Source organism: Equus caballus, chromosome 11, assembly GCF_041296265.1.
Source record: "Equus caballus isolate H_3958 breed thoroughbred chromosome 11, TB-T2T, whole genome shotgun sequence".
Lineage (NCBI taxonomy): Eukaryota > Metazoa > Chordata > Mammalia > Perissodactyla > Equidae > Equus > Equus caballus.
In genome coordinates this window covers 43,081,674-43,093,989 of record NC_091694.1, presented here as the reverse complement: position 1 = coordinate 43,093,989, position 12,316 = coordinate 43,081,674, and the positions used below count along the sequence as shown (strand labels likewise).

The following is a 12,316-nucleotide window of genomic DNA, read 5'->3' as shown; positions in this document are numbered from 1 at the left end:
TCTGGAAACCCCTCTCTAGGGGAGGAGAGAGGAACAGTCCCTTGGGTCAGGAGTACAGAGGGGACACAGTACCTGCTCCAGCAGGAGGACCCTCTTCCCGTGTTTGGCCAGGTGGTATGCAGTGAAGCAGCCCTGGATGCCTGCCCCAATCACAATGGCATCACAGAGGTCTTTCTGAGCAGCCATGATGCCCACTGAGTCAGTCCTGGAGCCACAGAGCCCACCACAAAGGAGAAGGCGAGCAAAGGCGGGCTCCCAGCTGAAGGCGGAGGGGTAGGGCAAAGTGCAGCCTAGCCAGCATTCCCACAATCCCCCGGGGCAGTGTCCTTCTCCTCACTCCCCGCAAAGCCTGGCACAGGGCTCAGTCCCCACCCCCGCTGCAGAGCGGAGCTGGGTAGTCTCATTTGTGAGGTTTCGCCCAGCTCAGCTGCCAGCCTCACCCTTGCATCCCTCTAGCTTTCTATTCTTGGTTCAATTATTGTCATGCAAATAGGCTCCTTCCTATGCCACCTTCCTGTCTCATTATGATCTTTGTCTCAGAACTTCGGCCCAGGAATTTCAATGCCTCTTAGACCAAGCTGGGCACCGGGAATGCTGCCTCCCCCTGCTGGCTTCCCTCTCTTCAGCCTGATTTCCTCTGGAGATACTCAAGGGCCAAGCCAAGAACTTGGCGCTATGCCCAGGGTACGGCCCACCTCGCTCGTGGGGGGTGAGGTCAGGGGGTGGATGCAGGGGCCAATTGAAAGGGCAGTTTTGTGATTACGAAATTATTCTCAGCATGTTTTACTTTCATTTTTTACAAAGGAGAAGAAGAAATGATCCTGAACAAATGGAAGGGACACTGTGAGAGGAGGAGGCTTCTCCCAAGGCACAGACAGGGAACCAGGCACCAGCCGAGGGCACGGTGGGGGCCCTGTCGTGGGTGCTGCCTCTGTGCCAGGTAGTGCGCCAAGTAAGTACTTTTTCAGATGTTCGGGACAGAGCTAGTATTTGTAGGGCCTGATTCTTACACAGTTTGGGCGTCCTCTTTAAGAAAGGGAAAGAAAAATTATGAATACAAAGTTACGTGCTAGGACTTGGAAGAGACCACACAATTAAGGAGCCCCATGGTTGAAGTTTCATTGGCTTCATGGTGAATTTGCCCCTTGCCTGCTTTATCTCGTTTCATCTCACAGCCCTAGGAGTAAGGATTTTTATCCCCACTTTTGGCACATTGAAGATGGCCCCAAATTTTTCGTCACTCCTCCCATCACAGGCTCTGTGACTGCTTGACCAACAAAATATGGCGGAGGTGACACTGGGACACTTTCTGGCCCAGACCTTGAGAGACTGAGAGCTTCCTCCTCTTGACTTGGAGCCCTGAGCTGCCAAGTTAGAAGTCCACCCACCCTGTGGGAGAGACCACCTGAGACTACATGGAGAGAAGACGTAAGAGCCAAGCCATCTTGGACCTCTAGCCCAGCCCGGCCGCCAGCTAAATATTGCTGAGTGACCCTATTAATGCCACATGGAGCAGAGGAATCACCCAGCCAAGCTCCATCTGTGTTCCTGCCCTCCAAAACTGTGAGATAGAGTAAAACAGTTGTTGTTTTTAGCCACTAAGTTTCAGGGTAATTTTTTATGCACCCAGAATGGAAACACCACTTTACAGCCAAAGACATCGAGGCTTATAGGGGTTACAGCTTGTCTAACGCCACATGCCTGGAACACATAGTCACTGAGATGGCGCCTAGGTTTTTCTGTTCTAGAACCTGTTCCCTTAACTGCTGTGCTGTTCTGGGGATCAGTCAGAACTTGTAATGATGGTTCTGATTTGAATATTTTGCTATTTCTCTCATGGCCATAGTACGAGTGGGAGAAAATAACGGACCAAGAAATCCATGTGACCACAGGGAGCTGCCAGCCTCAGCACAGCGGCCTGCCCCCTGCAAAGAATCCCCCAGAGTGGTCCTGGCCACTAGCTGTGCTCTCAGCCCAGCCCTTCCTTTCCTAGGAAAACAGGGGCCCAGAGAGGAGGTGCTGTGTGACTGGCTTTTTTGTCTTCTGGAAAAAATTTTAAAAATCACTCTAGAATCTAGAAGTCATTTCAACGCCACCCCAACTCTAACCCACATGAGACAAGATAGCATCTGCTTCACAATTGGCTGGCTTCCTTAGAGTAAAAAATGGCAGACATACCTGAGAAAAATGTACTATTTAAGTATGTAAAGGCTTGATGTAAATATATAAGGTCAGCCCCCAGATTTCTCTTGATGTCAGAGGAGATGAACAGCTTACACACAAGGAAACGCAGACAATAGTTCTCACGTGGAGGTGTGCCCAGTGTTGCTAGCAATGAAAGAAATGAAAATGAAATAACGTCAAGGTACGATTATGTGCCTATTAAATAAGCAAAAGTAAATAAAAATGATAAAATCTGATGTCAGTGCCATGGGGACGGAGAGAGAGCTGGGTGGCAACTCAGATTGTCTGGGCCTCTGGGGAGGGCTGGGGCAGTGCGGAGGAGCGCTGAAGTGGTTCGAATCTTCTGACCTAGAAATCTGACTATACCCTAGAGGGAGAAAAAGACAGTTGTATGAAGGCATGCATAGCTGTGCTCTTATAAAATAAAAAATTACAAACAACCCAGCCACAGGGAATAGCTGAACGAACTCAGGCACGTTGACACAATGGAATACTATGTAGCGATTCAAAATGACAAGCACCGGTACTGTGGGCTACACAGAAAGGTACATGAAATCATACTGAGAAAGAGAAGCAGACCGTAAATAGACACACACGGATCACAACTACGAGTTCCACGCGTGTGTTATCAAAGATCTAAAGAGAATTTGGTGAGGTAATTGAGCTTAATGCTCATTAGTTTTCATATTTTATAAAAATTGTACTTCCATTCACAATTTGTAAAAGAAGAAGGAGAAATCCCCTAGAGATTTCAGATGCTTCAGATCTCCCTGGTCACTGGCTTCTGGGCCTGGGGAAGTTCTGTCTTTGTTCTAATCTCAGTTCTTCCTGCTGCCCCCGATATTTCTTATTGTTCACCGTCCTCTGGGGAAGCTACAAAGCAGCTCTCTTTCCCACCTCTCCTTTAATATAATATCCCTTCAGAAATAAAATGACAATTCAATTTCCCCATCCCTACTTCACAAGCCTGCCCTGGATTCCTGGACTCAAGCATTCTGTTCCTTGTTAAGAATTTCAAACAGCTCCTCCGAAAGCAGACACTGGCCGTGGCCCAACCTTGAAATGAAAAGCAAATCGACTTCTGAAGGCTTCCCCCTTCTCTCAGGATTGCCCATCCTTGTGGCTGTCCTGACAGAGGCAGGCAGAGAGAAGCAATCCCCCCAAATTCCATTTTAACACCCATTCTGGATCGGAAGACTATTACAGGGAGAGCCAGCAGCCCTACATCGTGCTTCTGTGTGTCAGCCATTGCTGCTCATGTCCTGGGGGGCAGAGCCGCTGAGGATGTGAGGCTGAACTGCTCATCTGATGGCTTGATTGACACTTCGCAGACGGGGGTGGGAGAGCTGAGCCAGGGAAACAGCAAGCTGTACAGCTCAGAAATAATGAGCGGACCTGAATCGGGAGAGAGAGAGCACAGAATAAATAAGGCAGACCTAGGAGTTGCATGGTGAAGGAGAGGCGTCTCTCCTCTTTTCTCTGCCCCTCTTTGCCAAGGAGCTGAAGCCTGGGGCAAGGAGGCAGGTAGGCAGACCAGGAAATGGCCCCTCCTGACCCATCTTGCCAGCTGCCTCGAATGTGCAGAGGATGCCAGAGGGAGAAGATGAAGAGTGGTAGAGCTGGATCTGTACGTGGTCTCCATACACATTTCCGACCGTTGTATGTCTCGGGTTTCATCTCCTCTCCTCCATCCCCCCTCCCTTTGCCCCAGGTCATCCATCCGCCTTCTCTCACCTAGATTCTTGCATTAACCTTATCACCAGTATCCCGCCTCATCCTTGCCCCTCTTAATCTAGCCTTCCACATTCCTGCCAGGGTCCTTTCTCTAAAAAGCAAATCTGAACAGGTCACTCCCTTGATGAAAATTCTTTAATAGCCACCCATTTCCTATTAAGATACAATCTCAGCTCCTCAGTTTGGCACACAAGGCAGTTGGCATTCTGGTCTCCACCTGCCCCTGCAGCTCTACCACGGGTCCCTCTTCACTGTGCTCTTTAGGTCCCGGCAAGGCTGAGCTGAGAGTGGCTCCAGCACTCGCTATGACAATTCCAAATTCCCCAACACCTCCAAGCCCACACTGCCGGTGCCTCTCCTATGCTCCCTTCCCGCTGTGCCTACATCTCAATGATACGAATGAGTATGGCGTATTGTCATTGTTTGTATGTCTGCCTTCTCTCTAAGCTCCTTAAGGAGAAGGGGTCTTCTTTTGATTGTCATTTTTCATAGGTAATGCAGACATATGGAACAACAATTAAAGGGTTCAAAAGAGAACACTGTGAAAGGAAGTCCTCCCACGCCATCCTCAGCCACTAGTCCTGCTCATTGCATACAGTACTGTTACTATTTTCTTTTGTTCCTTTCCAGAGATGTTCTATGGGGATACAACATACTTATATGGTATATTCTTTCTTTTTTTAATCTCAGAAGTAGCATACTGCACAGCTCCTTGTTGTTTCCATTTCCTATCTCTCGGCTTCCACGTGAGACTTACATTGCTGGCACATTCTTCCTGATGGCTGCATGGCCTTCCACGTAGGGAGGAGGCATTTAGGACAGAGGAGGCACCCACACTTGTTTGCTGCATGGATGGTGAGTTTCTCTGGCTGTGACAGGCACCCTGGACTCCTGTGGCTCTCCAGCCGTCTGATGTACAGTGTTCAGGGAGGTGAGAGGTCTGTTCTGGGCTGGCCCAGCAAGGTTCATCAAAGGCTGACAGTGCCCTCTGTGAGCTGCTGAGGACGGTACCCACCTTCAGGCCAGGAGGTGGGTGGGGACACCCAGAGATCCCAGTTTCTGCTTCCTGTCATGCCTTTGTTCTTGCATGTGTTCAATGGCGGGTATTAAGCCCAACTTTGCTCCCTCAAAATACAAGAGTTGGATTGCTAGGTAGTCTCCAGGGGAGGGAGGAAAATAAGGAAAGTCCTGAGAACTGGGACTGAACCCTCTGAGAAAATATTGTCATCATTTAGCCTGGGCATTGGAGAGCCACCTATGAAAGGGGGCTCTCAGAGCTCACTGAGACACGAGGAAATGCAGAAAAATGAGACAGGAGGTGTTTTCATTGTCTTAAGGGAAAGCTTCCCCAGAGGTGAACACTAGAATCTTCTTAATCTTATCTCAAGGTCTTTCTACCCCACCCTAATACAAATACATGTGCATATTTGTACACTCATCCGACTGTGGTGCTCTAAGATACACCCAGGTGTTTATTAAGTAGGTGTCTTTACATGCATTGTATCTGAGCAGGGATATTTCCACCACTAGGCCTTTGGAGAAGGTCCCATTAAAGCTTAGCAGACGTAGGGGGAAATGACAAATCAAAGAGTGCCGAGCACTGGTGTCCCAGTTCTGCTCCTTGGAGGTGAGGATGTGTCTGGGAGGGAGACTATGGACAAATCTTCTGTCAGGAGCCTCTACCCCCTTCTCTGGAGAGACTCTTTTCCATGTCTTTCCCATGATCCATAGCCTGGATATGAGCACGCTCTGGGGTGGGGAGTTGTGGAGAGGAGTAAGAATTGAGGACAGGAAAAGTACAGTAGCTTTCGCCTGGATTGGGCTGGCTTGACAGGTGACAAATGGCAACCAAAATTCAGTAGCATGCAGGAAGATTAACTCCAGGGACTCAGCTCTCTGGTTTTCTCCAGTTTCCCAGTAGGTACGGTCTCCCCCTCTCCTACCTCTGCAGCCTGGCCTACTGATGTTGCTGTTTGTTAGGGCATATAGACAGATATGGGAGCTCAAGTCCTCCCCACATTCTTCTGCTAGACTTAGGGTCATGGAAGCAGAGAATCAGAGGGGAGCCTGAGGGAAAGGAGAAAAGAGAAAGGAAGCAGAATTCAGGCTACCAACTTCTAAGTCATCTTGAATCCGTGTTTTCTGCCTGTTGCCTCCAGGCTGGCCCCAAAGCCAGTCTGGCTCATCTCTTGTTGCTGCCTGCAAGATTCACCTTGTACTCTGCTTTCTCACTGGTTCTTATTCTTCCGTTCTTTTTTCTGTTTCTGCCTTGAGCTTCCTTCCTCCCCTTGAGGTCAAGAGAGAAAGAGAGGTTTGAGGGAAGGCCTTGGTGGACGGATGGTAGCATACCAGAGCCTGGCTGAGGGAGAGGTCTCCAGGCAGTGGAAGAGGGAGAAGGGCCGAAGGGAGCCAGGGAGGCTCAGCACCAAAGCCACAAGTCTCTGCTTCTTGTGGGAAGCTTAGTGTTCTTTCTCCTAATTGAGGTTTTGATGGAAAGCTTAGCCAGCTGGGGCTGGGAAGGCAACTCTCAGCTGTACCATCTCCCTCCTCTCTCATCTGGCTGCTGGTTTAGACAGGACTTTCATGCTTGGGATTTACTTACCTCTTGAATCTGTGGACTAGTGTCTTTCAAGAGTTCTGGACAACTCTTAGCCATTTTCTCTTCTCAAATATTTGCTTCTGCCCTATTTGTTCTTTCTTCTCATTCCGGGATGTTAATTAAACATATGTTAGGCCTCTATCCATTGTGTCTCTTAGTTGCTCTATCCCCCTCTCCGTTTTTCCTCTCCATGCCGCTTTCTGGGTAGTTTCTCACTATGCTACTTTGCTAATTCTCTATTCCCCTGCACCTTGGCTTCTTTTAAATGAATGAATTGAGTTTTCATTGCAGATACTGTCTTGGGGTTTTTAAAGAATTTCTGTTTGTTTTTTTTAAAAGATTTTATTATTTCCTTTTTCTCCCCAAAGCCCCCCGGTACATAGTTGTATATTCTTCGTTGTGGGTTCTTCTAGTTGTGGCATGTGGGACGCTGCCTCAGCGTGGTCTGATGAGCAGTGCCATGTCCGCGCCCAGGATTCGAACCAATGAAACACTGGGAGGCCTGCAGCGGAGCGCGCGAACTTAACCACTCGGCCACGGGGCCAGCCCCTTTCTGTTTGTTTTTTTAAAGTCCATTTTGTCACCTCCCATAATTTGTTATTCCATGCAAATATTTTCAAGCTCATCTTTTATCTCTTTGACCACAGTGAGCATGGTGCATTCTGATCATTCCAATTCATGATGTCTTCTCATATGTTCTTCGCTTGTCTCTTGTTTCTATGACTCTCACTCATGGAGCCTTGTTTTTTTGTATGCGTGGCTGTCTCTAACCATGTTCTGGTAACTGCACTTGGACAAAGAATGTATAGGAAGAATTTGAGTATGAAGGGGTCTTCCTCTAGATAGGATCGTGCTTACTCCTGCCAGGCACCAGGCACACCACCAGTCCTAAGCTATCTAAACCCAGTTCCTTCCTGGTCTGAGGTTCCCTGGATCATGCAGGCAATGTGAGCCTGGGCTGGTGTACTTGAGCACACCCTTACCTGATGGTGTAGCCCATTGGGGTCTCAGTGTGTTGAGGGGAGGATCTTCTATCAGACTCTCCACCATGTGCAGGCACTGAGTGTGGATCTCTAACCCCCTCCCTCTTCCAGGTGGTCAAAATGAAAGTTCAGATTTGTTAGGATTGACAGATGCTCTTTCAGGGAAAAGTGGTCTCTAAGCTCTGATTTTTCTCATCCGTATTGACTTGTTAATTCCTTTTTATGCTATCAGCTCTTCAGAGCTTTTAAGATGTCGTAAATACTTTATCTAGCACTTTTAGTTTTTTTAGGTTTTTTTTTTTGAGGAAGATTAGCCCCGAGTTAACATCTGCCACCAATCTTTCTGCCTTTGCTGAGGAAGACTGGCCCTGAGCTAACATCCATACCCATCTTTCTCTACTTTATATGTGGAACACCTGCCACAGCATGGCTTGATAAGCAGTGCATAGATCCGCATCCGGGATCTGAACCAGCGAAGCCCGGGCTGCCAAAACGGAGCATGCAAATTTAATGGCTCCGCCACTGGGCCGGCCCCTACTTTTAGTTGTTTTTACTGGGATAGTCGGCCCAAATAACTCAGCCTGCCACTAACAGGCTTCTAAGCTTGCTTGCAATCAGATCACTAATACCCCAAATTCATCAGCTCTCCAGTACGTCCTCCATTTACATTCCTCTGTCTCCTTCCTTCTCAGATACAGAGTGAAAGAAATGGCAATTGTCAACAAGAATGACCACCTCCCTTAGAGGGCAGCAAGAGTGAGAATCCCATAATAGCCACTGTGAGAGCCAGATTTAGGGGTAGATCAACCAGGCTTTGGCTGAGGGGCGAGTATGCATAAGGACCCTAAAGCATCACCATGAACTGGAATAAGAGAGAAGAGAATTTTGATGCATTTTAGGGAATCATTGTATTTGTTTAAAAGGAGGACTATTTTGATAAGATTCAGGTATAGGCTGTGATCTCCAAGGTTAACTGCCTTCAGTTGAGTGGGTTCTGCTTACTGCACAGCTTTTGTTTTAAAGAATGGGGCATGCAATTGCCACCAGAGCTGAATTGCTCTGAACAATAGAGAAACGTGGTCCCCTGTTCATCCTTCCTCTTTGCAGCACCTAACCTCTTTAAATAGTGTTGAACAAATATTTAAAGAAAATCAGTTTTCTCTCTATAAGGATAGCCAGAAACTGGCAACACAATTGCCTCTGGGGAGTGAAGCTGGATGGAATCTTGTTACACAGAAAAAGGCTTAGAAGAAAACGCTGTACAGATAATTGCTGTCCTGAGGGGGCTCAGCGATGGACTCCGGGCATCGTCGGCATCCTGCCTCCACCTGAGCTCCCCGCTACAGCCAGGATTTTGGCCGGGGTAGGACTGAAATCCACAGAAAGGCTAGAAAGCTGGAGAAAGGTGGTGTGCAGCATCTGGAACTTTGGGGATAAAAAGGGAGTGGGAATTGGGGGCCGCACTTGGTCTCCTCTCACTGAGCAGGGTTCTCGTACAGAACCTTGAAAGGATGCACACTGAATGCACAGTGGCACGGTGAGTACTCGCCAACTGCTCCCCGCTTCCTGCCTCCTCCTTGGCAGCTCGCTCTCTCCCAGAGTCTCTCTCTCTCTTTCTCATCTCCACCTGTCATACTTGTCCATCTTTCTTTCCTCGATATTTAGAGGGGCAGAAGAAGGAAAGGCTTAGAAAAGACATTGGGAACAGTCCAGCTGCGTTTGGAACAGAATATCAGTGCTCCTAGCCCAGAATTCTTAAAGGAGAAAGCTGAGGTTCGTGGAATAGGCTGGGAGAGGTCTGCCTGGAGCCCATCCAGAAAGCTCTCTGTCATTGCTCCTTAATAATCCCTCACCACATTGCATACGCTTGTCAAAGGTTTCAGAGCACTAACTTCCTGGACATCTCATTCAGTCTTCACTACAGCCCTGTGAGGTGGCCAGGGCAGGCATTTTTACTCCATTTTGCAGATGAGGAAATTGATTGCTAGTAGCAAGTGACAGAGCCGACAGTCCAACCCACCCAGGATTTCATGCCCCAAGCCTTTCTCCACTTCCAGAGACAGGTCCAAAGCTCTTACTCCGGAGCATCCTGGATCTTGGGCTCAGTGCTTTCTCGGAGAATGGGCAAGAATGTGGTTCTCTCCATGTTGCAAATAACAGAATTCCCTGCCCTCCATCCCTGCAAAGAAAGAGAAGGAGCATGACCCCCAATGGAAGAAATTCTAAAGCAGCCCCTGGAGACCTTTGCAGAAGCTGTTTGATTTATTCCAGTCCCTACTGGTATTCTACGCCACATTTATAAACGTCAACGCTGGAGATGAAGTTCCCCTGCCCTGGCAGCTGCTGGTTGCTGCTGTTGCTCACCAAGGGTTCAGAGAAAGTGTTTCCCCCTCCCCTTGATTGATAGAAAGCTGAGAATAAAAGAAAAATAAAGCCCCCTGGAGCACTGATGGAAGGGAGGGGGTAGCTTCTCAGGAAGAGAAAGAGAGTGATCTAGGAAAGGCTGATATTGGTGGAACAGAGACAGGGGGTTGGGGGTTGTATGTGCATGCATAAGTGTATAAGGAAAAGATCCAGTTTTTAAGGCCACATGGAAAATAAATACCTTCTGCTTATGTAGAGAGAGAAGTAGTGAAATCTGGGTTTGTTTCAGGGGCTCTGCCGCAGGTAAGGGAAGGAAGGGGGATCAGTGAGGTTGTCTTGTAACCTCTGGGCTTCTGCTTTCCCTGAGCAGAATCTGCTGTTTTCTTCTTTTTTTTTTTTTTTTTTTTGCTGAGGAAGGCTGGCCCTGAGCTAACATCCATGCCCATCTTCCTCCATTTTATATGTGGGACGCCTACCACAGCATGGCTCCTGCCAAGTGGTGTCATGTCCACACCCAGGATCCAAACCAGCGAACCCCGGACCGCCGAGAAGCGGAACGTGCGAACTTAAGCGCTGCACCACCAGGCCAGCCCCAAATCTGCTGTCTTCTGGGGCCTGGGACAGGGACAGAGGTTGGCAGAGACCTAGAGCAAAGGGGTCCCGGAGGAGAGTAGTAAGAAAGGAAAGGGGAAACGCTCCCAAAGGACCACACAGATACAAGGCATTGTCATTACTCACTGCAGCAGTGGCCGAGATTGGAGGCCTCCCGCTGGGAGCAGCCTGTGGCAGGGTGGTACTGAGTACACACTCCTGCAGCAATGCCTTCCCCTGCAGGTCTTCCAAGTCTGTCATGCTCTCTGCTCTTTGAGAAATGCTAGTTGGGTCCAACTCAAAGATCCCTGGCCGAGCACCTGAGGTACACGACAGTGAACCAGGGATGGCCTCAGCAGTCCCCAAAGCAACAGGACATTTAAAAGTTGCTTTTGATTTTTTTTTTTTTTGTAGCTTTATGTTACAACATACTAAACCAAATATTTCCAAGTGACCATTGCTGTCTTCAAAGTTGCCCCCTCGAGAGGCTGGGTAGTTAATCCAGCGACGCTCAGTGTGTGGCCCAAACCATCTTGGAGAACAATATGTGAAATACCTCAGGGCCAGTTTATAACCCAGGCAATAAAACGTCACGTTACTTTATAGGGAGTTCCTTCCTTCCCCTTCACTTGATTTATCAGACCTGTTTGCCGGTGACTTTTGGCCCTTTCCAAATACCAAATCCTCTGCCAAGTTGCTTTCTCAGAGTGGCTTAGAGCAGCCATTGGAGAACAGGATTGTTCAATGAGGGGGTGGAGATACAATTATTAGCAAAAGAGAGAAACTCACAACGGGAGAAGAATCCTTATATTAATGTGATGGGAATCTGAGTGAGTTTTCTCTTTTTTTCACTTTCCTTATGCAGATAAAAATGTTTCTGTTTAAAAAAAAGTGTGAAATAAATAAAACGTCGTATATACACACAATGGAATATTATCCAGCCTCAAAAAGGAATGAAATTCGGATACGTGGTGCAACGTGGATGAAGCTTGAAGACATGATGCTCAGTGAAATAAGCCAGTCACAAAAGGACAAATGCTGTATGATTCCACCTATGTGAGATACTTGGAGTAGTCCAATTCATAGAGACAGAAAGTAGGATGGTGGTTGCCAGGGGCTGGGGTGGGGGAGCCGGGGGAGTTGTTATGTAACGGGTACACGGTTCAGTTTGGGACGATTAAAAAGTTCTGGAGATGGATGGTGGTGATGGTTGCATAACAGTGTGAATGTACTTAATGCCACTGAACTGTACACTGAAAAATAGTTAAATGGTAGATTTTATGTTACATGAATTTACCACAATAAAAAAAGTGTGGATAACAAAATCAAATGTACTCTCGAAAGATGAAGACTTGACGTCACTGATGTTATTCAAAAGAAGGTGCTACGAGGTGGGCCAAGGTCCAAATAGAAAGGCCCAAAATATCCTTTTCTCTGGAGCAAAGCTGGAGCACTGGGGTCAGGCAGGCGGCCGTCACTCCTGCTCTGAAACAGCTCCGAGAAGGGACCACCTCCTCCAGGTCTTCTGTTCTCGCATCTCCCATAACATCATGCGACTGCCGCTGTTGCCCTAACACCTCTCCCAGCCCTGGAACATTCCGCAGCACAGCCTGGGTCTCCCTGACCTGGCCCACCAGGGCTGGCCCGCTCCCCTGGCAGCACGAAGAAGGCTCCAGCAAGTCGTGGCTCTGCTGGCCAGGAGGCTGCTGAGGTGGCTTTTTAATCCTCCAGCCGTGCCATCCTAGTGATTGCTTTTATTAGGAAATGTAATGAAAAAGACTGTATGAAGCCCCTGCCAGAGGAAAAAAAAAAGCTAATAAGATTTTGCACCAAGTGTGGCGAGAAAAGAAAGGGGGGAAAA

The 12,316-nt window shown here is 48.1% G+C and overlaps 1 protein-coding gene and 1 long non-coding RNA gene across 5 annotated transcripts in view; one reads left to right on the top strand and one right to left on the bottom strand.

Moving 5' to 3' along the window:
* The window catches only part of PIPOX (pipecolic acid and sarcosine oxidase), a 46,643-nt gene that overhangs the window by 12,999 nt on the left and 21,328 nt on the right, over positions 1-12,316 (bottom strand). For 2 of the 4 annotated variants that reach the window (XR_001377339.3, XM_070227745.1), the window contains exon 1: positions 73-295. Coding sequence is in view for 2 of the 4 variants with exons in the window: in XM_070227745.1 (XP_070083846.1) it covers positions 73-186 (114 nt within the window). In the remaining 2 variants the exon portion in view is untranslated. Of the gene's footprint in view, positions 1-72; positions 321-2,178; positions 2,329-12,316 lie in introns of those variants that run through there. The other 2 variants (XM_070227746.1, XM_001504192.5) reach the window with 2 other exon arrangements.
* Positions 357-11,780, top strand: LOC106782871 (uncharacterized). The gene is made up of 3 exons (XR_011423389.1): positions 357-684; positions 805-952; positions 11,321-11,780. It is a non-coding gene; the product is annotated as an uncharacterized lncRNA (long non-coding RNA).